Source organism: Dermacentor albipictus, chromosome 1 (genome assembly GCF_038994185.2).
Source record: "Dermacentor albipictus isolate Rhodes 1998 colony chromosome 1, USDA_Dalb.pri_finalv2, whole genome shotgun sequence".
NCBI lineage: Eukaryota > Metazoa > Arthropoda > Arachnida > Ixodida > Ixodidae > Dermacentor > Dermacentor albipictus.
The window spans coordinates 138,305,643-138,332,751 of record NC_091821.1 but is presented as its reverse complement, the minus strand read 5'-3'; the positions used below and the strand labels follow the sequence as shown (position 1 = coordinate 138,332,751).

The window sequence follows — 27,109 nt, the reverse complement described above, 5'->3', positions numbered from 1 at the left end:
CTCGAGTTCATCGCGCAGGCACCGAATTGATGAGGAAACTGGCCATCACATCCCAGGAGACGCCGATAACTACCGCCATCCAAAAGGAGTGAAAAAGGCAGCAAAATGTTGACCGCCGAATAACTGTCAAGTCTCAACATTGATTTGGCGGCGCCTTAGGAATGTGTGCGGGAAATGGTGGCGTGGGCGGAAAGTGGGGGGGGGGAGGTGTATGCGTCCAAATTTCGAAGGGGGGGGGGGTTGCCCGGGCCCCCCCTTGGGTACGTGCCTGACTCTAACCATATACAGCTTCGCTATAAAAGAACTTGGTGCGTTTAATATCTTTGTTGGCGGACGGCTGCTCCTGGGCAGCAATAGCTGATAACGGCTGTCCGTCGGCCGTTCTTGCGAGCCGCTCTGTAGCGCCAGTGGTGCCCTGTGACTGCGGGGGCGTTTGCGAATAACTTCGGAGCGAGAAAAATCGTTTCTCTGTCAATAAATAAACAGCACACTTATGGGAAGAGAGAGTGCACAAGTCGGAGCTGGATGAACCCCGACTCGCGGAGGGAAGCGCAAATGCAAATGGCGAGGTATATACGCAGGTTGGCTCAGGCGACGCAGCAGTGATGGGAGGTGAGTGTGTCGGCGTTACAGTGGAGCACGCTCGCTCGAGCAACGATGAAGAGGGCTCGCGCATTCCGGCCCGGCCCGTTAAGCGTACGACCGGTGTTGCACATCAGGCGCCCGTGGCCGCAATCTGAGGCATCGCTTCCAGTTCGGGTATTCCTGGCGTTCACGTGTTGCGCGCCGCTCTGCCGCGAGTACACGCGCGCGCGCTGTGCAGCACTAGCGGCTCCGAGCGGACGACGAGCGCGTTCGCCCTCTTTCCGAGGCCAGATTCCGCGGATGGTCCTCATTCCGGCGCCAGTGCTGCATTTCTCTGATCGGTTGAGTGGCCGCGGCGGCAGCCTCGATGTGCGCGCCTTGGCTGGAGGCGCACGTTCCTCGACCTAATGCTGAGATCACGGTACGAGTCCGCGCCTCGTTGAAGCGTTCGGACTTTCTCGCAGTATAACCGCGACGTCGAGGTTGCAGCCAGCTTCAGCCAATCAGGGACCGAACTTGTGCAGCTCTAGGCAGGGGAGCAAATGGCTAGGTATTTTCCAGCGCCTTTGCTATTGCATTGTTTTCAGTCGTGCTTGGACAGATCAGTGGCGCCGTTCTATAGCGAATCTTTCGTTCGTGACCAACAACAACAACAAAAAGGAAAGATAGATAGATAGAAAGAAAGAAAGAAAGAAAGAAAGAAAGAAAGAAAGAAAGAAAGAAAGAAAGAAGGATAGATAGATAGATAGATAGATAGATAGATAGATAGATAGATAGATAGATAGATAGATAGATAGATAGATAGATAGATAGATAGATAGATAGATAGATAGATAGACAGACAGACAGACAAGCAACGAATTTGATTTCCTTTTTGATTACTGGATCTAAGTTGTAGGGTATGAGTGCGATGACGTGTAGACAACATCGATAATGTTGACAAACAAATCGTTGTGAGAATCTACGCGATATTGAGAGAAATATGAAATGCAGTCCGGAAAACGCAAAGGGCAATCGGTTTTTAGGGGACCGCATTGAAATTCATTGAATCAGCCCGCGTGGGAAGCTCAGCGTGAACGAACGTTTATACAGCGTCGTAGTATTTAGACATTTTTGTTAGGCTTTCTGTAGTACAAAGCCGTGGTAAGCACCTCGCGTGCGTCCTGACAGCTGGACTGTCGGTGAAATTCCCTCCCAACGAATGGCAGTTTTGAGATATGTAATGAAGAAGAATAAAATGCCGCAAGGGAACGCTTGCCGAAATTGTTTTGCGCTATACTTGTAACGTTCTCCAGGTTAAAAGAATAAACAGTTTTATTTATTTTATTATATTTTTTGTGAACAAATAGGGAATCCGCTCGCCTGAAAAAAAAAATGAAGAAAAGAGGGAGGAGGGCGAGCTGAATCTCAAAAGGACAGGAAAACATAATGAACATTTTGTAATGACGATATCTAATCCTCTTTAGGGCGGTTCGTACGACACTCTGGCATTTTCGTCAGTTTTCTGGAGGAGTCTGATGACCTTGCTTTTAGTTCCTGAGTGGTTTGGACTATCGTCATTAAAGTGTTACAGCACTGATCGATATTTGTATTCCGTAACCACGCGCACTGTTGTGAACGCTTTGCCGTAAGCCGCCACTAGCGATCTCAGCAAAAAACTCCCCGCCGCATCCCTCTCCACACCCATTCTACTTTGCGATTACAGTTATTCGAAAACGTTCTGCCAAGTACATACAGCTAAACACGCTAGTCAAAAAAATTTATCGCATTTTTTCACCAAGCAAACATCTAAATAACGCATTTCGTATGTCGGCACAAGTGAAAGAAAGTTGGAAAAAGAAGAATTCTTCTGTATTTAATAGCAAAAATGATGCAAGTTAGGCTGTGTCGGTTCATGTCCCGAAAAAGAGTTCATTCGCGTGATATCAATTTGAAAGCAGCGCACATGCACTGGAAATCGTGATTTCAATTTTCATCGCTTTTTCTCATCCAACTACAATCAGCTTCTCCGACGCGCGAACTTCGCTCTCTTTGGTACGTCTGGCGCAAGGGGCCAGTGAACCACCCTTGCATGACTAGCAAGGGAGAGGAATTTAATTTTCGAGATTCAAGAAACCCAAGTGGCGAAAGCTTACAACCGACAGAACGAAATGAACCAATCAGGAGATGCACGCGCAATAACGCGGACTGCATCGTATGCGCAACACGTTTCACCTAGCGGGTTTTTCTATTAGCCGGTAGGCGTTAGGCGATGTATCCTGTACTGCAGGACAAAGAGCGGCGGGGAGAGCGACAATGATTATCGGATTCTCAACCCTTTGGAGCAAAAAATAAAGGGGGGGGGGGATGAGGAAAGGGCTGAAGCTTGAATTGTACCGCGTCTATAGTACTGGCGTTATAGGACGTCAAGAAAGAGTACTGATCTCCCGACTAGACAAGACCGAAAATACGCGGGGTTGGATTCGCAAAAATTTTATCGCAAGAACTGTCGTGTCTTTGGTCTGCACCTCCGCCGTCACTTCCATGTTTGTGAGTGTTGGCCGTTGAAGCTGTGCTTGCGAATAGTTATTTCGCTCGAAAGTCTTTGCTAATCCGTCCTCGAGTCCCCGGCGCGCCCGACGCGGAGCGCGCAGTCGAGGCACGCAGTCCAGGCGTCGAAGGGCGCTGGAAGGCGCATACTAATGGTAGCGGGTATTGATTTCAACCATGAGCTGCCGTGGCCGGCTGTGCGTGTCGAAAGGACATCGTGGCGCCGCGCGCGGTTCGGTGTGCGGGGCGGACGTCTCCGTGCCTCGGCGCTGATGGCTCGCGTGACGGGGGGCGCGCGGACTCGCTCACACAAACGCGCACACGCGCGTGCCGCTTTCGTCCTTTGGTCCGGTGCCCCTCCTCCTTTGTTATTTAACCCGACTCACATCCAGAACCGGAAAGTAGGGCACCGGAGGGCAGGAAAGACCACTTTCTTCGCTATACTTGGTCACGTGTTTGCTTAGCTTTGGGCTCCGGCCGGAAGCAGGTTTTTTGCGCAAGCCCCCGCAAACGCCGGGCTTGTTACGAGCACGCTTGTATAGGTTGTGCTGTCTTTTATCAAGTCGGTGAGACTACATCTGCAGTAGTAACTCTGGTACGCCCTTAACAGAGCAGAAGACGGCGTGTTTTCACGCAAGCAGGGGGCAACCGTGTTTTGGTCTCTCTTAAGATATGCTGCATTTAAGCGCGCACGAGTGTTGACAACACTGGGATGGTAGAAAGTACTACGGTAATGCTCGTACAGTAAAAAGTGGTATTCGCAGGTCGAAAATTAATATGGGTTTGTCTTATTTAGGGATTCCAAGTTCTTTTCTAATCGTCACATACGCTTTGTTTTAAGGTGTACGACCTTGTGATTGTTTTATTATTGCCAAAGAAGACAGGCTTCCTAATCGCTTGCCGTATGAAGGGTAAAAATCTCACTGGAAATATTTATCTATTTATTCACAATACCTTACAGGCCCATTGAAGGGCATTGAGTAAGAGGGGCAACAGTAATTACACGACAGAAAAATAGCAAAGTGCAACATCGTTGTACAATAATAACGCGCAACGAATTCAGGTTATCACGGAATGTTTCACTATTGGAGATGGATGCAATGTGATCCGAAAGACCGTTCCAATTGATCAGCGCTGTAACACTTTAATGACGATAGTCTAAACCACTCAGGAAATAAAAGCAAAGTCATCAGACTCCTCCAGAAAAGCGACGAAAATGTGCAATAGCTCTTGGTAGTGGTGATGAGTTAAATGCCTGCATTTGACCATGAATGTGCATGAAACTGAGTGCGTTGTGAACGCCTCGAGAAATGTGCGCACAGGAGCATGAAGCGGCAAACAGTGAAAGTTATTACTATAAATGTAGCTGTGAAACAGACATAAAAGAGCAGTGACGCGGCAATCGTCTAATGACTGAAATGCAAGGTTTCGCTTTATTCGGGTAATGCTCGAATGATAGTCGTAGTTGCCAGAGATGAATATGGCTGCCCTATTCTGAATGGCTTACAACATGCGGATTAGATAATCTTGATATGGTGACCACGTGGATGAAGCGTATTCTACTTGTGGGCGAACATAAGCAAGATATGCTAATTTTCGTACATTAGAAGGCGCGTTGCGCAAGTTTCTACGCAGGTAGCCGAGAGATTGAGAAGCTTTGGATGAGGCAGTTGCTACATGCGTTGTCCAGGATAAGTCTGATGAAAGATAAACGCCGAGATATTTGTACGATGGGGCAGTTGAAGCTACGGTATTGTCAATCGAATAGGGAAACACTGAGTTAGTGCGCTTTTGACTAAGCGAGATTAACTTGCATTTGGAGGCGTCAAGGGACATCTGCCAAGGTGCGCACCATATATAGGTTAGTTCAAGGTCATTTTGGAGAGCAGAATGATAATCGACACATTGAATATTGCGGTAGATGACGCAGTCGTCAGCGAACAACCTAGCTGAGGATGATAGGTTTGCGGGCAAGTCGTTGTTGTATATTAAAAAGAGTAATGGACCTAGCGCACGGCCTTGGGGGACACCGGACGTGACGCCGCAAAGGTTAGACGAAATGTTGTTGACCACTGTAAATTTATGACGCGAAGGCAGGAAGTTAAGTGGCCAAGACAGTGTTAATGAATCAGTACAAAGGGCATATCTTCGCTTAATTAGCGTTGCCGTAGAAAATTATATATTGACAATGCCGAGCTTGTTAGTAGATTATTTTTTGCAAGTCTAGAAAAAAAGTAAAATCTTGAAGCATAGGTGTGCACTAGTGGCGCTTTCACTTCATTCGTTGCCACCTAATAGCAATGGTAAGAGGGAAATGGCAAGTTTTGCTGTTTGGCACGCTCTACCATTGTGTCAATCCTTCACAATAACTCAAGTTCGAGGAATAGCGGTTCCATGCTTTCGTTGTCTGCTTGTCGCGGCCAATATAATTCAGAGTGCCGCCTGTCAACGAACACATCAGGGCCCGTATTAAAACAAAAAACGTCTTACGCTAGAATTGTTCGTAAGAGAAAATTTCAGCCAGTCCCTATGCTGGAAATGTTATTAGCGAAGGCGGTCGGCTAATGGTAAAACGCACTTACGAAAGAAAAACTTTGTGGATTTCAGCCCCAGAAGCTTAAGTAAACCTACACGTGGACCAGTTCTCTAAGTTAAGAGTCATGGGAATGAACCACGGGACAGAAAGTCCATCGAGTGTAGTAAGTAAACATACACACCGAGAAACACAGAGAAAATTTTCAACTCAAAGTGGTGTAACGGAATAACTGGGGCAATCTCTCTTTTGAAGCACGCCGGGAATCCAAAAGAGAACTCATTGTGAAATTTTAGAAACAACGACGACATTAAACAACAGCAGTAGAAAAAAAAATGGAAAGGCTCCTGTTGAAAAGCATTGGCACAGCTCTAAACATTCGCCGTGTTTATTGCATGTTTTCTTTTCTTAAAGTCCATGCATCAAGGCGCTGTATCTGCGCGTGCCATGCACTGTACAAGCTCTCTCACCTCGTGCAGCTTCCGGGCCGTGTCGTGGATGGATATGATGTGCGTGATGTTGTTGGCCTGGAGCTGCTCGGGGTCCTTGGAGTCTCGGAAGTTGCCAATGTACACCCCCGGCAGCACCTGCGACAGCCCACGCACCGCGCCTCCGTTCTATTATTAGTATTATTGTTTTTTTAACGCGCTGCTACCTCTCGCTTCTCGACGGGACGGAATGCAACGTTGTTTGGTCGTGTACCAGCCATGAGCCGCGATGATAGCGTTTAGCCCATGGCCACATACGCGATGAGCCTCGTGGTCATAGCGCACGTGGCTGTGAGCCTCGGTCTGCGATGAGCCATCGCGGATGGTCCGCGATGGCTCATCGAATACGGCGTTCCACTGCTGTGCACACGGGCGTGGCTTCGATTTTCCGCGCAGCCGCGTCCTGATGGGGACGGAATGGAAAATATAAAAAGGCCCGTTCGTTTTACGCGCACGTTGAAGAACCCCGGATGGCCGAAATTAGTCCGGATCAATCAAGGAGAGACTCTCTCGTGGCTTCCTGTGCATCATTTGGACGTTAATGCCCATATATTATTACTTTGGGAATAACCGTGAAGCAGTCAGTACGTATGCCAATTTGACAAACTGTACCCTGACAAGTATGCGTGGGTTTTCTCGTCTCGTGTACGTTATTTAAGCATTTCTTAGCATTTGAGCTAGCTTTATTAGCGTTAGGGCTTTTCCCCCGAAAATTGAAGTCATCAAAAAAGCTGACGTTAAGTACAGAGCTTTTTCAGACAACGGGAGCGGTTTCGCTTCTGTGAATGCCACCTATTGGCAATTTAGTGCGCATACGTGCGAGGCGAAAACAGGGCTGTGCTTTCCGACAGAGCATATGTTGCGAGAAAGGAAATTCTCCGAACGCTTGACAAATCATGGAAGGACCACTGAAGTGTGTACTGCTCTGTCGTTCGCTGGGTAAGTGCAGTCGACCGCACACTCTGACTGGCGACGTAAATGTGCTTTAAAAGCATAACGACAGGAAGAAGGCACAAACAAGCATATACGTCGGTGCTCGGTGCTCTACTATAGTCGAAAAACCTCGCTTGTGTCATTGCTCACTGCTACTGAAAGCTCGGAATTTCGAAGGCACATCCGAAAACAGCAGCTCGAAAAAAATAAAGATAAACAAAAATGAATCAAGAGAGAAAACGAGCAGCAGACGGCAGAAATTGCACTTCCGTCCTGTTTCGCTCCGTTGGTTTCAGCTAGTATGACTCAGCGCCAGCTTCCGCATGCCTATCAATATTGCTAAGATGCATTTGAAAGTATTATGTTGCCTCAAGTTGACGTATACGTCCAAAGACCCGACAGATGCGCTCGTATATGCATGAAGCAATGAGCGCTTATAGAACGCAGACGAGTGCGCGTTTAAGCGCGGCAGTTATATGAGAAATGGAAAACGGCACGGGAATTTCTAAACTCATTTTTACTCGACCGCCTTCCGTTCTCCAAAAATGGTGATATTTCGAGAAGCCATCAGAGGAATAACAACGTTTATATTGTTTTTATCCGCTTCTAAATCTAACAAAAAAAATTGCCCAATTAGTTTCTTGCTGTTTTCCAGAAGACGCTATTTCTTTCCAAACTTTATTTCCCTAATAGAGCGATACGTTTACTACTGGAACTAAAGAAAGAAAAAAAAAGAAAGGGAGCGAAAATGTTTAAGTGAAGGGCTTAGGTTTCTTTATTTGCATGTTTTAGGCTTTTCTTTCTTTCTTTTTTCCCCCTTCCTCGTTCACGTCGCTCTGCAATTTTTGCGCGGTAGCAGGCTTGGAGCTCTTTCGAGCGCCCTGAAAAGACTTTCTCGACCTTGTGTTTAGGATAACCAGGACCGCAGCGGGGCTTAATTTTCGCGCTCCATACCGTGGCTCGCTCTGGCCCCGTAAACGCGGCACAAAGCGAGTGAGCAAAGCACGGCGCCCTCACCTTGTTCATGCCATTACCCATGTTGTTGGTTGAAGCAGGGCCCTCCGTGGCTTCATGGTGCAGGGGTTCTCAGCTGCGGTCTGCTGCAGCCCGACCGGACTCTCCAGCGGGCGCGGTCGGGATCTGAAGCGAGGCAACGAGGGGGGCGCCGCCATTAGACCCGCCGAATGCGCGCGCGGCCAAAGCTTTTTTCGCGCAGTCCCTCTGTGATGACTCTTCGCCATAGTACTCGCATTTTCAAACGCGCGGTAATTAACGCGTCGCTGTCGGTCGGCGCCTGCATGCAGCTCGCTTCCTGAGTCCAGGCGCGGTTTTTCGCAACCGCCTTCATGGTGCTGTCAGCTATATAGGGCGGCTTTTCGCGCGGAAATAGCGAGCGTTTCGCCGTCCCTCCGGGAGCGTGCTTGTCGCTGCCAACGCGGTGTTATACGGTGGGCTAGAATGGTTTATTTTACAGCGAGAGTCGCTTTCGGGAACGGCGTCTGCAATGACAGCTCCGTACTATACACTGCGTCATCCTGCTTCCAGCGTCCTGTACTGAAGATATGAAATGTGGCCCTCTCAGGTTTCACAGTTGAAGGGAGGTACATGCCTGTGCCTTTAACAAAACTGCTGTTGTCAAAGACAAGGCATTTTTTTTTTTTGCACTACAATATCCGTGTTCCTTGCTGTTAATGAGAATTCTGTCTTTTGTTCTTTTCTCGTATGGCTGGTGGCAGTGAGGTTAATGGCGAATTACTTTTGAACAGCAGCAGGAAAATTGATCTCCAAGACACGCCGTATTTGACCCATTACTAAAATTACCTGAGGCCAAGTTCGTAGGAAGAGTTTACCACAGAGCGGCTGCTTTCGCTGGCAATATGTTCCCAATCACCGTAGACGGGCGCCTCTTCTTACAAAGCGTTCTAGTGTGCGAAGACCGTTATGGGGCCCGTTCACGTATGAAAAGCGTCATTTGCCAAGATCGTCGGCAACTCGCTGTTGCCTTCGCCACATTAAAGTGCAGGGTAGCTAACCGGGCTCAATTGTGGTTAACCTGCCCGCCTTTCATTTATCCTTTTTCCTCTCTCTTAACGTACAATGCGATATCACAGTGGAGCGTACCCGCTATGTTCATTGGTGTCCTGCTTATGTAAATATCTGAGTGAACGAGTGAACGCATGTGAGCGGGAGGTAAAACCTCATTGTTGCTCAGTGGAAAAACCCTTAGCCGTTTTGTTTTGTCGAGAAATTTCTTACCCAGAATGCTTCTTTTTTATTGCTGATTGGGAATATCATTGTTATGAAAAGCAGGCTCTTGAGACAGAAAAATATAACCGACTCATAAAATAAATAAAAGTACGTTACTTAAGTGTATTGTACGCCACAGTATAAATGCACCGACCACGTGCTAGTAATCAACAAAATGACGGAAGGAATATATATACAGTTTTTTTTTTATTTCCATCACATTATCTGCGCATGCTAACAGTGCGTTATTCGACTAACGGAGCTTTGAGACGGTGTAGTACAACTTCAAACAAGGGATCGCGCAGAGTCGCATCGGCTATCACCACAACCAGCTCATCCTATAGAAAACACTCAATAAATTATAACAATTCAGCTGGTGAGCTAAAAGTAAGCTTCTTACAGGGCACAGAAAAAAAAAAGGAAACAGCGGACGCTTCGGCGCAACGCTGTTCACGTCAATGTAAGTCCACAGACGCGCATTTGCGTTTGGTTTCGTTTGGTGCCTACGGATATGGCTGAACCCACTGCGGGCAAATCGGCCATGAATCGGGTGGCAGTAGGTAAAAAGGAAAGTGTACTTAAATAGAATTTTGTAATTTAAAGAAGATATTAAATGAATACTAATCGTTAATATCAGTATTCAGGCTCTATTATATTAAACTTTGAAGTTAATATTTTTGTGTTCGTAGTGAAGAAAGTAAAACGATAAAATTAACGTGGCACTCTCTTTGTTTCTCTTACAAAGTTAAATATGGCATCATATACGTTCCTAATGCAGTGTCGTAGAGCCGAGGCCCCAAGAGGCAGTATCACAGGAAGCGTAACGACCAATCCTTTTGCATTGTCGTGCTCTGAGCTTTCCTCTTTGTCTTTTCCGTCCGAGGAGCTGCCGACTTAATCACGCTTGTCTTCGCTTTCTGAAAGGATGCACACCTCGCTGTCGGAACCATCACCGTTGGAAGAAGAAAAAGACGAAGAAATGCTTCTGTTTCAGGAAGATGGGCCAGCGATACACGCATCGCCTCCGTCAGGCGCCATTTTGAAAATGCTTGTTGCCGACCGAAAAATTCACTCCAGACGTAGAAGCAATACGATTACGAAAGCACGTACTGTCATCTGCCGACCCAAACACAAATTAAGCCGCGGACGAATGTCTCTCTTCCGAAATTCTCAACGGGAGAACACATACCAAAAGGACGAGCTGCACTCGTCCAGGAGGCCTCAGTGCAGGCCACCTCTGTCAGCGTACTTGCTGGCCTCTAAGATCTACGCTGCCTCGAGTGGCGGCTGTAGGAAGCCACCCAGGGTTGGGGGAGGTCACGTGTCCGATAAATGACTCGTATAGTCTACAAACCGACGTATTTCTTTTTCATTGTACTATATACCTCGCTGTTCTCTTATACAATGTGCTCACTAAGAGCGAAGATAGACTACTCGGAAAACACCAGGAAACAAACTAATTAGGTTTGTCAAATAACTGAAGCAAAGCTAGCATACTATTCTCGTGAAAGAAATAGGGGTGCGGGGGGGGGGGGAGTGTAACCGGCCTTTCTTTTGGTTTCTTGGCGTATGAATAAGGGCCGTGCTGCTTCACGAACAGCTAGAGCTGCATGCTAAATAATGACCGACCGAGTTTTGAAGTGAGACGCGTAACAAGCTCAGAAATAGGAGATGCGAAATTAAAAAAAAAGCGCCCGCAGCTTCGCGCCTAAATCTTACTCGCGCGTTTTTGGTATTGTTGTGCAGTTCATGCGAAAGAAAAAGAAAAGCAAAAACAAAAAAGAAAAAGGAAGAAAAGCTTTCACTCAGTTAAACAAACTCCCGCATTAGAGAATCCTAGTCCCAGCAGAACGGTACCAGAAAGCGGTACGGAATCGAAGAAATAACAATAACAAAAGAGAATTTGTGGCGTCGGGCGCGGGTCAAACAGCTCCCCACGGCATATATGACTACCAAAGAACGGACCTCCCTTGCCTCCTTTTCAGGTAAACTAATTACAACTTCTCGTGTTCGGGCTGACCGGGATCCGCTGGCTTAACAGGCGGCTCCTCGAATTGTTTGCTCCGCTCCTTAAGGCGAAAGGCAAACCGCCGAAAAGAAGACAGTGAGAGAAAAAAAAAAGGACGCTGGGTGTCTGGTAGCTAAGCGGCGCTTTTCATTATTTGCGCCGCGGGCTGCGGTGTCGGTGGTGCCTCGAAAAGGGCGCGCCTCTCGACAAACAAACTCTGGGCTGCGCCACCGTAGGGGCGCTCCGTCTCGGTCGTCTGGCGCAATGCCTCGGAATCTGCGGCCGCCGCTGTGAGAAACAATCTCCCCCGTCCGAGCATGGCACCGCTCCGCAGGCTCACGCGGCCGTTCATCAACTCTGCCCGCGCCATTCTCGCGTCGGCGGGGAGCAAGAAGCCGCCGGCGCTGTAGCCTTCGGATCCCGTTTGCCCTTTTAGCAGCGCACGCTGTGGAGAACTATTTCGAAGCCCTCTGAATGCGACTCCGCTCCATGTCTTCTTGCGCGGAGAGCAGACGTATCCGCGGAAAAGACCAGAAGACAAGCCCAAGTCTAGCCGTCTGCAGGGATAGTGGCATACCTCTAGGCTCTGCGCGATAATCACGTTGTAAGGCAATCTTGCTTGGGCCTCTCGCATTATTTATCGACGGAGAATGCTTATTCACATCGCCCGCATCACATGCAGTGTTCGGGAAAAGTAAAGGAAGGGGGCTACCCGAACACAAAGCAGCAATCAATTTATGAGTACTTCAAGCGTTGTGGTTCTGAGTTCCATCTTGCCTCTTCTAAGGCAGCTTCACTGTGTACTGTCATGAGCCGAACGTTTTTCGACGTGATGACCTCTGCACAGTTACGTGTATGACACTACGAGAGGAGTACTTTCTTTTTTATTTGTTTTTCTCACGCAACACTACACGACTCGTCGATAGCTACCCAGCGATAATATTCTTGCAAGGTTAGGCTCCGTCAACCGAACTACGAGTTAATTCGGTTGAAAAAAATTTTAAAAAGCTCGGGTGCTTCTATCCAAACACATGTAAAAGGAGAATTCGTTTTTCTCGGTAACCCACTGCACCAAATTTGGCGAGGTTGGTTGCATTAAAAAAAAACGTAAAATCTAGTAACTGTTAGTTTCAAATTTTTTGTTTAGGTCGTGAATTTTTTATTAAAAATTGGCAAAAATCGAAAATTTTCAGAAAACGAAACTATCAAGTTTACAACTCAGCAATGAAGAAAGATACCACAATTCTGTGAATTGCATGTAATAGTGCATATAAAGCGGACAAAATTTATATGTTACAAATGAATCTCAAAATTTTAGTAATACGGAAATACAGCTTTTGCAGAACCCTTGAACACAACGTAACAAATTCACGTAAGATATACAATGACACATCGAATTTATCCGCTTTCAATGATCTAACGGATGCCGCTTACAGAACAGCGATATCTGTTTGTGATGCAGAACTATTTGTTTGTAAACTTCGTGCTTCTATCTTTTTCAAACTTCCAAATTTCTGAAAAATTTGTAACGATATTTAGGCCCTTAAGCGAAAGTGCCGCTTTCCACAGTCACTAGAATATAACTTTCCCTCTCAAATGCAGCCAATTACATTAAAATGGGTCCAGGGGCTATCTCAGAAAAACGTTTTTGCGTTTTACATGTATTCGAATAGGCGGCGTCGGAGTTGGGCTCGAGCTAAAGCTTCCTCTTAAGACTGTTTACGTGTGCGAATGCTAAAGCACCAGAGTCCCTTTGGTGAAATGTTTTCGATTGATGTTTTCGACATGGAATAAAGTTCTTTCTGCTAATTCGGTGTGTGTGCTTGCGTATATATTGGCCACAGACCGGCTCATTTCATACACTCATCACGTGGCGTCGAGAGTCCACCGCAGTAGACACCGAACCGATGAAATCCGAAAAGCAAGTGACGGGAGTGAGGCAGCGCGCTCATTTCATACAATCAAGACGTGGGGCCACCTCCTCCCCATTGGCTGCGCTGTCACGTGCCCAATGACGCACGCAATAGGCCACACCTTTAGTCAGCCAGTGCCTTGGAGCCGACGTGGCGTCGGGGAGGCGTGCCCGTCCCGCACCCGAGAGGTCCGGGTTGGATTCCTACCGAGACTGAAGTGCACGCCGTTTCCTTTTCAAGGGCATTAATTCACTTTCGTTACAGGAACCTCCCTGAGAAATTTGACGTCGATCCGAGCTTTTTTGACTTGTTTTTATTCTTTGCGCCGTCGGCTATTTTTGGTACCATCGATTGGTCACGCCACCGACTACGACGGATCTTCGCGTAATTGGGCATATAAAACTTTCGCATTAAAGAAAAAAAAAACGAAAGAAAAGGGGGATCGAAAACGCAAGGAAGAAAACGAACAATGTTACTGTTTTTTCTCTTTTATTGTGTTGCGTATTTTTCTGCTTTCAACCTCGCAGTCAAAATTTCTATTTCGTAGGAGCTAGGTGTTTTCAACAACCATGACTTTCATTTGCGACGGGCACAATCTGCCTTGAGTCCCTGCTTGTTGCTACACTGACGATACTGCCACCGAGGCGTTTTGTATCTTAGTTGCATAAAAACTCGCTGCGCTTGCAATAGACGCAGGAAATATCCGTAGTGTATGGAGAGAGAGTCGACAATGATATCGAAAACGGCAGGGAGTTCTGCATCAGGTAGACTCCGCTAGCTTGTTATTCTGCGCCGAGGAAAAGGAAGCTATGGCGGGTGACGTAAGGAATCACGTGGCCATCGATAGTAATTGAGTAGCAGCACATGGACCTGGCGCATGAATGCGACGGCGGCACGCTTTGTTTTCGGCAGTTGTAGTCCCTGATATGCACTTCGTTGTAGAAGGCTCGTACCGTTATAATCTTGCAAACGATTGCCTACGCGTGGCTGCGGAAGTCCAGATACAGATGTCATCGTACGCAGTGATGTGTACAGTGTTGCAGTGTACGGATAATCGCTTTTAAGAAAGACCGGTCAACGCTGAACAACGTAGGGTTGAGCAACCCACCTTGTGGGACGAACACTATGGCGATGGCTAATATCACCATCGATCGTAGCCACGAAAACTGTATAAGGCCGCATACGTATAGTTCGCAGTCTATAGTTTTAAAGACAGCCGTCGACGACGAAGTCGCTGAAGTAATCTATTTCGTCATATAGATGTCACCGCCCCATGGATGGAATTTCGAGACTGTCGCGTGCGCATGCGTTAGAAGTCACACGAATTACTAGCGAGGCATAAAAAAAAAAATTGGGGTTTTACGTGCAAAAATCACTCTCTGATTATCAGGCATGCCGTAGTGGAGGACTCCGGAAATTTCGGCCACCTGGGGTTCATTAACGTGCACCTACATCTCAACACACGGGTGTTTTCGCCCCTATCGAAATGCTGCCGCCGTGGCCGGGATTCGATCCCGCGACCTCGTGCTCAGCAGCCCAACACCATAGCCACTGAGCAACCACGGCGGGTTATTAGCGAGGCATAAAGAAAAACGTATGTTTAGAGAGATGGTAATTCACACTTGTCGGAGTCGCCAGCTATTCCTCTGCTCCGACATGCGGTAAAATGAGCAATAAGAAGATTTTGATTGCAGTGGCAGGCAGAAAAAAGAGATGAGTTCATGCCAGCATTAGTAATGATATTCGCACGTACTAAAATAATTTCCTGTGTTGTTCCCACACTGGAACGCCCGATTTTTTGTCAGATCACAAAAAAACAAAAAAGAAAAGGAACAGTGAAGAATAATTTAATGATTTAATGCTTGTTCCAAGAGCAGTGACATACTGCTACCGTGAATATTTTTCACGTTGCTTTGGTTTCGCAAACGTTTCATACAAACAGCACGCTCTACTGGATAAGTTATCTTTATATGCTGGACGCCTTCTCTGTAGGGGTGGTTTTACTTGTTGTGCTCGGCTGTGATGGCATATACGTATAAAGGTCGAAAGAACTCAGCATCACGCATTTTATCTGACCTCAGCAGTAGCAGGCTTAGCGCATGGTCACTCCTTGTTATTCATCAAATCTAGCGAGGTCAATTCGGTAAACACGCAGCTGTCTGCACTACGCGCCGTCAAGTGACGAGTCAAGCATAAGGGAGGCCGACGCGGAAACTGTCGTTATGATGCCATAGCATGCGCCTAGACTGATGCCCCGCTTCTCATCCCACAAAACGATTAGAAATTGCTACAGCGAAGCTGTATATGGCTAGGGTTCCGTGTATTTTGCTCTCCGTCAACAAAAGATATCATCAATGGCTCATACCCCCCGTAAGCAAGCAAAACATGTAATGGCTCATAGCTCCGTAAGGCAGAGGCTACAAGCACTCGGCAAAGTGAAGCGGACAGTGCTTACATTCTTTGGAACCACGCATACAACACACAGAACAGCATACGTTTATTTAGAGAACAAACTAAAAAAAAGCATCCGAACCACATAATTGATGATAAGGCACTCGTAATAGGAATGCGAAGCACGTAGCTCTTCCCGCAAACCTTTTCCTGTAAAGATTACTGTTACGCAAGCTGCCGTGGCGGCGCCAGCTTTCGACGTGGGGTGTGACGTTCCTAGACTTTCGTATATAAGTTAAGCAGCCTAGCAACTGATTTGAATGTTGTTGCAGCACCGTTATGGGCGGCGGCGTGCTGTGAAAATTACGATTACTCCCATTCCTACCATTACTTTAACCAGAGTGGGAGGACTCTGCTCTAACATAGCACAAGAATACCATTACTACAAAGCCATAAAGCATCGCATACCACCCTCAGGAGTTGTAGTGGTGGTTTTCAGCAGCTTCGCTGGTCATCCACCTTCACAGATGGGAATAGGTCGTTAATTTTTCTCTTTAAAAATGCGCTCGCACTTTCTACGCCTTTCTCGTACTCATTCTTTTCACAATTTGCAGTTCAAAAGCGGGGAAAGAGGACACCAGGGAACGTCACCGTACTCTACATATAACGGATATTCAGTGCGCAAGGGCGGAGCTTGGCCCGTCGGCGAATCCGGAAATGCGCAAATGCGAGAAGCGGAAGCTCCGTGGTCGAATTCAACCAGCGCGCAGTCCGTTGTCGCTCATTCAATGAACTTTGAGCAGCTTTCACGCTGCAAGGCGGTTTGTAAAAAATAATGAGCGTCAAAGTAGCGGAGTCCAAGGCCTGCATACTGTAGCAGTTCCTTTCGCTCGATTCCATTCCTTTCTCGTCATCCACCGCGAACGACCAGTCGATGCTGGTGATAGCATATGCGAACCACCGCTACAACCACTGACCAAGGGCGACGAGGAAAACATTTAGAATTGTCGCATTATCTCGGTTTGAGAACTTTCGTTCATGTGCATACAGCGAGGCAGAGTAAAAAACGTCGAGGTGTGGGAACATTTATTTCACGCAGATTTTTTACGAATACTCTTTGCGCAGTCTTGGTCGGGAAAAAAGAAGTCTGCTTTAACGAGGAGCGAGCGCATTCGGCACGGTGAACAGGTATTTGCAACTCTGTAACCTTTGTGAAGTCATTCTTCTTGTTCAGCAAGGATGGGCGCAGCCGAAGGACCACGCGACAGGCGCAATGCCTCTCCACGGAGACTCCTGCATACAAGCGCTAGTGCAGTAGTTGTGAGTGCACCACTCGTAATCGAGATATATGATCGAACCAACCGCCGTCTCTGTATTTTCGCGTTGGAAAAGAGAGCTCTACTTCCATGGGATACATCTTATGTGTGTAGCGATAACGACTTCTTTTCCCTTTTCCCCTCCTCTTTTTATTTCAATTCCTGAATGAGATACCGACGGGGAGGAGAGTCGCGTTCGGCCGATGTTCAGGCGGAGCTTTACTCCCGTAAACGAGGACCCTGCTGCGTCGTTTGTCTCGTATTGTCTACAAAAGCGGTCGTATAGGTTTGGCGCAGTTCTGATTGTTCAAAATGACGGACTTGTCGGTTCTTATGTTCTCTATGCCTGGTTGGATTCTTCGCCGCGCACTTGACTTCGCCGTTGGGTCAGCGTACGAGTCGATCGATCACCGAAGGACAAACTCGTGCTAAGCTGGTGGGTCAACATTCGTCATCTTTCTCAACGTTTGTTCGGAAGTAAAGTATACTTTCTTGGCCGGGAAAATCGCATTTGAAAGCCGAACTTTGTTTTCTAGCTTTTTCTCGCGAAGAACCTGGGCAGCAGTAAGCGTCGCCGTGCCGCCCCGAATCGCGCAACTGTCGGAATACGCCAGCAGGCGCCAGACGCCCTGACAGGGGTCTCCACTGTTGTGTCAGTGCGCGTGCGTCACGGCGCTTGTGTGACGCACGCGCGCTGACATCATCTATGTCACAATTGCTACTTTTGTCTTTCGTTACAGTTAATAAGCTTTCTTCTGGCACACTTCTATGTTATTCTGCGCAGTCCGCAGAGGTCACCAACCCTTGACAAAAAAAGAAAAAAAAAAGAAACAGCTCTGTATGACTGGTGCGGGAATTTGACGGTGACCTCACCATCCGCTTTCCACGTTTGCGTATTTTTTCCCCCTTCACAACTACGCTTCTGACGTCGGTTAAAGGGGCACTTATTTTGTTGCACGAAAGTAACCGACTGTCCGCTATATATTTTGCTGCTTGGTGCCATTACAGGCAGTCCTAACTGCACTCTGGTCAGTAAAAAAAAAAAAAAAAATGTGCTGCTTGGACCCTCTTATGAGCAGCGACAGACCGACGTGATTTTGTGGAGCAGAAATACTTGAAAGGAAAGGTTAGCAGCGACAAATCGAGCCGAAAGACGGCGTTATACTAAACCTGTTTATTAAGCACAAAGCTTGCTAGATATATATCGCGATAACATTCTCGACACCAGGGGGCGGTACAGAGCAAAGGACAAGCCATCTTCTATGCGACAAACGTAGCAGTTTCAATCCCAATTCAAAATAAGGAAACAGATGTTTGACTAACACAAGCTTGACCATAGACAGGAATAGGGTATGCCCCTAGCAGTTACCGCGCGGTTTTATCTGTACTCCTGCCCAGGATCCTCACTTCACAACAACGTGGCGCACAGCAGCACGATCTGCAATCCGCAGAAGGATGCGCGCTCGTATGCATTATTAAATTGCTGGCGTAGTACCTCAATCGGTCGTTGCAGATTCGATCGTTACCCCTTTCGGTCGTTGCAGCTCTCATGCGCACGTGACGCACGAGAGCTCACAGAACAACTCTCGACGTCTGGCTTGACAAAGCAGCTTCAAGGGCACCACTGTTGTTTCGTTCTGGAGAATCAGAGGCATGTTACGAAAAGGTCTAGTTCGCATGACTTTCAATTTGCAGTTCGGTGCTCGCGTGAGCGCTCGTTGCTGTACTGCCTCCATCTCGTGAGATATTTTTAGCAAATAAGACGGCGTACTAAATTCGGCTCTGACCTTGAATCTTGTTATCGATACTAAGTCAAGTGCAACAGCAGGGGCGTAAAATTCGTATCTAGTGTGTTGACCGCATACACGCTGTCGCCGTTTTGCCGGCCAGTGTATTACGGGCGGGAAACGCATCCAGGCCGCTCGATTCCTTTCTTGATAAATGCGCGCGCGTGAGCACCGGTGTGATGCAGTGAACGGGTGCCCCGTACCGTTCCGGGAGGTCCATCGCTGCCGTTCTCTATTTCCGCGTCGACCAGTCGTCGCTTCCTGCGTTTGTCCAGATGTGCCCATTTTATGAATCGGCGCAAAGTGAAAGGAAGGAATGTGCCTGCCCTGAATGGTCTAAACGGATTAAATAAAAGACTGCCTGGTGCCCGGTATACTGGGCTCCAGTCGAGAAAATGGTTTCATAATTTTGAGAAAGCGTGGCGCGCGAGGATCGAGAATTTTGTTTTAAGCGATCGATTTGGAGAAGCGAGCATGGAGCCGCCTGTCCTCCTTTGAACGTTGTCAGGCGCGCCGCTTGTGAGGTTGAGGTTGTTTAAGAGTAAGGACGTCGTCTAGCGCAAACGAGCTTCGTCTAAAGGATCCGGCATTTCGAAACATAGAATCGGCCGGAGAACCGAGGCGGTCGAGATTACAAAACGACGTTTCTCGGTGCTGTACCGCTGATTTTACTACCTTCTTATCGCAGTTTACAGCTGTTCAGGGAAACAGTGTGTTCACTTGCGTAATGCCTCGCCCTTTTTCTTTCATCCAAGAATTTAGGATGACTCATTTTCTGCTGCAAGATACACGGATCTCTTTTCGTTCGCGATTAAAAAAAAAATACGCAGCATCAGCGCTATTGAAACCACTCGGTCAACATTATAACGGAACAGGTTTTTCAAGTCACAACAAAGTTTTTGTCGAACGACTATATATATTCCATCGCAGTGAAACGAGGGTTGCGTGAGACAACTTGAAAAGAGAGCCAGAGAAAGGGCTCCTTTATTGTCGGCCTGTGATCGCCCTCCGCGCAGCGCCGGTTGAACGGAAGCATCACGGAATGTTTAGTAGCGCACAATGGGCGACATCTCCTCCCTGCTTCAGAACACACTGACGCGAATCCTAGCACTCACAGCACTGCACGGGATTGGGGACGTAGAGCATAAGTTTCAATCTGCGACCCATTTGTGACCTTGCCGAATAATCTACACAATATTACCACGTAAAAGTACTAATGAACGCTGTATTATATGACTTTCGGAGGGCCAAGAAACGTCGGTTCCCTGCTGTGCGAAGATGCATACAGGGTATTTCGCGTAGCTTGTGACGAGGTTTTAAAAAAGAAAGTGGTTAGCCGCAGCTGAATAAAACCAGCGGCATATGGTTTGCCGTCATGTGGCGCTCCTTAGAGTATATTTTTAAAAATTTTCCGCTTATTTAGTTATTTACTAAGATGAATTATGCAAAAATGTTAATATTCACTTTAGGGCCAGGTGTGTTTCGTTGCGTTATAGCGGGGATTCAGAAACGACCGATCCAATTTTTCGCGGCAACGTATACATGCTGCGTGGTTACTTCTTTCGGCGTTTAAAGAAATCCCGCGAAATGTGAAATAAGACCCACGTGACTGCGCTGTCGTATTGCAGCGCCCTCAACCGTGCGTCGAGCCTATCGCTTATCGGGGACGACGGCGCTTCCTTTCCGTGGGCCACCGCCAATTATGCTGACGCACTGTGAAGCCGACGTATAGAGCCACGGCCTCTCACTTCGCCACGGTCCGCGCGCACTGCTCTCTTGCACGAAGCGCGGTTGAAAAGAGCGCTGCAATACGACAGCGCACGAGCGCAGTCACGTGGTTTCATTTCATATTTCTCAGGCTTTCCTTAAATGCCGAAAAAAAAAAAATCACCACGCAGCCTGGACGTTGCCGCAAAGAATTGGATCGGTCCTTTCTGAACCCGCACTATGACGCAACGAAACGCACATGGCCCTAAAGTGAATATGAGAAAATTTGCATAATTCACCTTAGTTAATGAACTAATTAAGCCGTCTATAAATATACGTTAAGGAGCGCCACGTGACGGTAAACCATATGCTTTGGCTTCATTGAGCTGCGGCTAACCACTTCTTTTAAGATACTAGGTTCAAATTACGTGAAGCACCCTGTATATATAGGGTGTCCCAGCTAAATTTAGCCAGTTTAAAAATATGCAAACGCCACGTAGCTGGACAGAACAAAGGTAATGTTGTTTACCGTCGCTTGGAGGTACTGAAACTATTTTTTTTCGTTCCGCCAGATTAGGTAATTAGTTTTAATGAATTAATCAATTTCTTAAGTATTATAATGAGATGAAAAGTGTCAATAATAAATTCTAGAGCGACATGAAAAACTCCCGATACTGCTTTCTGTTGCTCAATACGTGGTACATAAAAGTGTTTTCCCCAGCGTGAAAGAACCCTCCTTAGAATTTCTTTACATCGTGTGTAGCGCCTCTTACCCACCCACAATAATCGCAGTCTGCTATCGCCGCCCTGGTAATGATCCTAACTTTGTTGCAGATTTCCACGAAACATTGCGTTCGGTAACTGAATCATTGCGTTCGGTAACTGAATTACATCACCACTCTCCTATGTTACCGTTTGGTGATTTTAACTTTCCCGCAATAAACTAGACTAACCTAACATCAGCAACTTCGCAACACAGTACCGAAAGCGATTTTCTTAACTCATGCCTAACCTTTCGATTAACGCAAGTTGTCACTGAACCTACACGCCAAATTTTTAATTCTTCAACATACTCGACGTCATTTTTACCCGCCGTGGTTGCCCAGTGGCTATGGTGTTGGGCTGCTGAGCACGAGGTCGCGGGATCGAATCCCGGCCACGGCGGCCGTATTTCGATGGAGGCGAAAACACCCGTGGTACTTAGATTTAGGTGCATGTTAAAGATCCTCAGGTGGTGGAAATTTGCGGAGTCCTCCACTACGGCGTGCTCATAATCAGAAAGTGGTTTTGGCACGTCAAAACCCTCAATTTATTTATTATTTTTTTCGACCTCGATTTTGCTTCTGATCCCGACAAAGTATACGCAATGACGCATCTGCCTGGTCTTAGTGATCATTCCATAATCCCTGCATCGTACTCCTGTCAGCTTACACAACCTACAAAGATAACCGAAGTGATCAGACTGTATGACAAAGGGAATTACTCCTCAATTAACTCGGAACTCGCCCATTTTGCTGCTTCATTCCACACGAGTTTTTTTATGCGTTCTGTCGACACTAACTGGCTGCCTTTTAAAAACAAGACGCTCGATGTGCTCGCAAGATACGTACCCGTTATCACCCTAACCGAGAAACAGTCATCCCCGTAGTTTAACATCACACTAAAGCGTCTTAACAATAAAAAGAAAAGGCTTTTTCGCTCGGCTAAACGACTTAACAACGCAAGCGCATGGAATAAATATTACATTGCAGAAAAAGAATTCGAAGCTCTAGACAATAAAGAAAAACTCACTTTTTTTTCGCAAACGCTGCCGACTATGTTAAGAAATAACCCCCCAAAATTCTGGAAGGTTGTTAACCCTAATAACTCCCAGCCATTAGCTCTGTTTGATGAATATAACCATCGTATTCCGGATTGCAAAACTGCTGAACAACTTAACCGTACTTTTTCTTCCGTCTTCACAATTGAACAGATTACCTCGCTTCCCTCTTTTGGATCATGCAGTCATGCCTGATGTTACCTTTTGTCCTTACGGCGCTGAGAAACTAATTGATTCATTAAAACTTACATCATCGTCTGGTGTCGATGAAATAAAGGCTAAAGTGCTTAAAAACACCAAAACAAATGTCAGCGCGATTTTATGTGCTATTTTTCAGCAGTCATTGTCATCAGGAGTGGTGCCGGAAGACTGGAGAGTAGGCACGATTGTTCCAGTCCCCAAAAAAGGTCCTCCATCGTTGTGCTCTAGTTATCGTCCCACTTCACTCACCAGTGTTTGTTGCAAACTAATGGAGCATGTTATTTACTCTCAGCTAATAAACTTTTTAGTATCCAATAACCTATTTCATCCTGCTCAACATGGCTTCCGTAAAGGTCTTTCATGTGACACTCAACTAGCTTTATTTCTTCATGATCTAAGTTCTAACCTCTACTTGAACGTACCTGTAGAGGTGATTTTCTTAGACTTTGAAAATGCATTTGACAAAGTTCCACACCAACGGCTACTCCTAAACCTTTCCCGTCTCAAGATTATTCCATTTGTACTATGCTGGATACGTAGCTGTCTCACTAACCGGCAACAGTTTGTATTTGCTAAGACGCAGTCATCTAAACGATATTCTGTACTTTCGGGCGTACATTAATTAGTTAATAATCTACGCCACAAGGCACAGTTCTCGGACCACGACTCTTTCTAATTTACATTAATGACCTTCCTACTGAGATCTCTTCTAATATTCGATTGTTCGCAGACGATTCTGTAGTTTATCGACGCATAACTAACACTTCAGACAGGGATTTGCTTCAAAATGACCTAAAACGCATTGAATTGTGGTGTAAGAAATGCTTGATGTCTTCAAATAAAAAAAAAAAAAAACTCACTAGTTTCTTTCCATCGCAGACAGCATCACCAATCAGGGAAATACACCATATACGGCTCCGAAATCTCATCAGTTGACTCATAAATACCTTGGCATAATCTTTTCAACTACCTAAACTTGGTCACATCATGTCATTAACTTAGCCAATGCCGCAAATTGAACCGCGGTTTTCTCCGCCGGAACCTAGGACTTGCTCCCCCATCAGTAAAATTATTAGCTTATGTTGCATATGTCCGCTCTAAGTTAGAATATGCATGCTGTGTCTGGGATCCTCATCATCATAACCTATCTAATACACTGGAATCAGTTCAAAATTGTGCAGCCCGGTTTATTTACTCCGAATATTCTTATCATGCAAGCGTGTCCGAACTAAAAACCCGTGTTGGTCTTACTAATCTATAATCACGACGTCATATTTCTAGACTGTGTCTTTTTCACAAATTCTATCATTCAACACTCCAGATTCCAGCTATATTACCAGCTCAACGTCAGTTCAGCCGCATTAACCACAGAAAAGCCGTGTATACTCCCCCGGCGCAGGCTACCTCCCATCTACGATCATTTTTTTTTTAAACCGCAAGGGACTGGAACGGTCTGTCTGCCGACGTCACGCACCACTCCGACGTTCCTCACTTCAAGGCTGCTCTCGAATCACTGTTTTGTTAAACTAAGCCCATCCCTCATGTAATACCCCATCTCTGGGACCTTTGAGGTATAATAAATAAATAAATAAATAAATAAATAAATAAATAAATAAATAAATAAATAAATAAATACACGCAAAGTGCCTCGAGCGGCCAGTCGCACAATTTTGCGTGTATTCGGGGGTTTCACGCTCGGAAAAACACTCTTATGTACCACGTATTGAGCAACAGAAAGCTGTATCGGGAGTTTTTCATGTCGCTCTAAAATTTATCATTGAGACTTTTCATCTAATTATAATACTTGAGAAGTTGATTCATTAATTAAAACTAATTATCGAATTAGGCAGGATGAAGGAAATCATCGGAGTATCTCCAACCGACGGCAAACAACATTACCTTTGTTCTGCCCGGTTACGTGGAATTTGCATATTTTTAAACTCTGGCTAAAGTTAGCTAAGGCACCCTGTAGATTCGAGGCCTTGCACTAAAGCAAGCAACTTGAAGTAATGCACCTACGATGTTTGTTATTCTTATAGAGACCAGCGTCCGGGGTATAATCGGTCACTAAACAAGTACAATAGCGTTCATGTTTAGTAATTATTATGGACATGCGTCCCCCCGAAATTCGCAAGGCACGCGTCGACAAAATTTCTTAAGATGTACATACACCTGAAGAACTTCCTACGAATTAGCCTACTGCTAAGGCACTTGACCAGTCCTCTTTTTTTTTTTTACTCACTTTCAGCTCTTTGGTAACTTATTTTTAATTTTCTTTGTCTTTCTGATTGCGGAATCTCCCAAATGGGTAAGGAACACTGGGTAAATGACTCTTCCGCCGAGGAAATGGTTTCGAATTCGGCATAACCTACAGGCGCATACATATACCACGGCATCGTGTCTCTAAGAATGTTCGCTTTCGTCTTATCCAACTACGCCAGTTCGATTATCGACCCCCTTCCGGTATCCTCAAAGATTTATTACTAGCCGGGCTAACTTATTGACGTCCTTAACAAGGAAAGAAAGAGATCGGTTCACATGTGTAACCAAGAAAGACGGCTACCAATTGAGACAAACCGCAGGGCAAGAACAGACAGGGTGGTCTGGTGTGCTTGCTCTGTGGTTCGCCTCAATTTGATCGCTTTATCGCTTTGATATGTCTTCATTATTATCACTGAGGGCTGCTCAGATGGTGGCCTTCCGCCAAATGGTTTAGTCCCAAGAATATGGATAGTCACAACCACACGAAGAAACAGAGAATGAAATTGCCATAGAAACGAGTCGCAGAGATTTTCTGTCATGTTTAATTGAAGTATAAAAATAATAAAATGGTTGTGACTAGCAAAAGGCTCGAGCCCCTCGGATTCATTTATTCTTCTCGTTCATCGCATGTTGGGAGCCTCCAATTCGGCAGTCTTGAAGCCATGAAGCATAACATACGAGGGTTTATTGGCCAGTTGCCTGCTGCTATGCTCACGTACTGCGTGACGCCTGGGGTAAAAAAAAAAAAGTTATTTCGCATCTACCACCTTGGTCTTGAGCGGCGCTGGCTAGCACTCCCACGGCTAAGCTTTCAGTACATATGCACAAACACCGAAGAAAGTGGATGGGAGGATGGCCACTGCGAGAGCTTAATTGGTAAAGCAGTGCGCGCATGATGCGGAAGATGCGGATTCGGCTACCACCTGGTATATCTATCTATCTATCTATCTATCTATCTATCTATCTATCTATCTATCTATCTATCTATCTATCTATCTATCTATCTATCTATCTATCTATCTATCTATCTATCTATCTATCTATCTATCTATCTATCTATCCATCTATCCATCTATCCATCTATCCATCTATCCATCCATCCATCCATCTATCCATCTATCTATCTATCTATCTATCTATCTATCTATCTATCTATCTATCTATCTATCTATCTATCTATCTATCTATCTATCTATCTATCTATCTATCTATCTATCTATCTATCTATCTATCTATCTATCTATCTATCTATCTATCTATCTATCTATCTATCTATCTATCTATCTATCTATCTATCTAATCTATCTATCCATCTATCCATCTACCCATCTACCCATCTACCCATCTACCCATCTATCCATCTATCCATCTATCTATCTATCTATCTATCTATTGTAAAGCGCCCTCCAATTTTTCTGCAGAATAACTTTCGAAAACGCAGAGTCCTATAGTTAATAACTGTCATCCAGTGTTAATTTTTGACCAGACGGACTTGCACTGTAACATTTTGCCCGACGACTGCGAGCTTTGTCCGATGTATCCCGTGTCTCGCGTTCTTCGAATTTCGTGAGTGACTGCGAGCCCGGAAAAGGATGTGGGGAGGTAAGTTATGGCGCTATGACGAGCGTTTGCTGAAGGTCGCTGTCTTCGGGCAGACATTGTGGAGTGGTCATGCCGCAGGGAGCTCCAGGCGCCTGACGATCTTGAACACCTACGGTGTCCAGAAGCCCGAGCCTGAAAGAAGCCCGCGAATACACGGAAAGTGCCTCGAGCGGCCTGTCACGCGGCAATTCTACGTGCATTCGCGGGCTTTCACGCTTGGAAAAACACTTTTGTGTAGCACGTATTGAGCAACAGAAAGCCGCATCGGGAGTTTTTCACGTTGCTCTACAATTTCGTCATTGACACTTTTCATCTGATTATAATATTTGCGAAGTTGAATAATTAAGTAAGACTAATTATATAATTAGGCGGAATGCACAAGAACATAATGTGAGTATCTCCAAGCGACGGCAAACAACATCTTGGTTCTGTTCCGCTACGTGGCATTTGCACATCTTTAACTGTATGGGACACCCTGTATAGCACAAGTGCACCAACGCTAAGACGTAGAGCTGTTTGTGGGCACTTTCAGAAATAAACGAAATAGCGTGTTACACTCTGCGGGGGATCAGGGCGAAGGCGCACGTTCGCAGCGCCTTCGCCCTGTATAAATAAAGACGTTATATAAAGACGTTACCGGTATCGAAGTACTTTCGCACATATCAGATGGCCTACTGCGGATGTGTCATTGAATTTAATCTCCTGGGACCGTCGGCTCATTTCTACTAATAAAGTTTATTCCTCCTCTTCCTCCTGGCGGCGAAACGATGTGGCGCTTGCGTCGCGAG

General features: G+C 46.1%; 1 protein-coding gene across 1 annotated transcript in view; it reads right to left on the bottom strand.

Moving 5' to 3' along the window:
* Positions 1–27,109, bottom strand: part of LOC135911822 (dual specificity protein phosphatase 22-like) — a 101,572-nt gene that overhangs the window by 68,438 nt on the left and 6,025 nt on the right. Inside the window, exons 2-3 of the mRNA XM_065444160.1 lie at positions 8,086–8,208; positions 6,118–6,234 (exon numbers count right to left, since the gene is read on the bottom strand). Coding sequence (XP_065300232.1) covers positions 6,118–6,234; positions 8,086–8,106 — 138 coding nt within the window. The 5' untranslated portion in view covers positions 8,107–8,208. The remainder of the gene's footprint in view (positions 1–6,117; positions 6,235–8,085; positions 8,209–27,109) is intronic.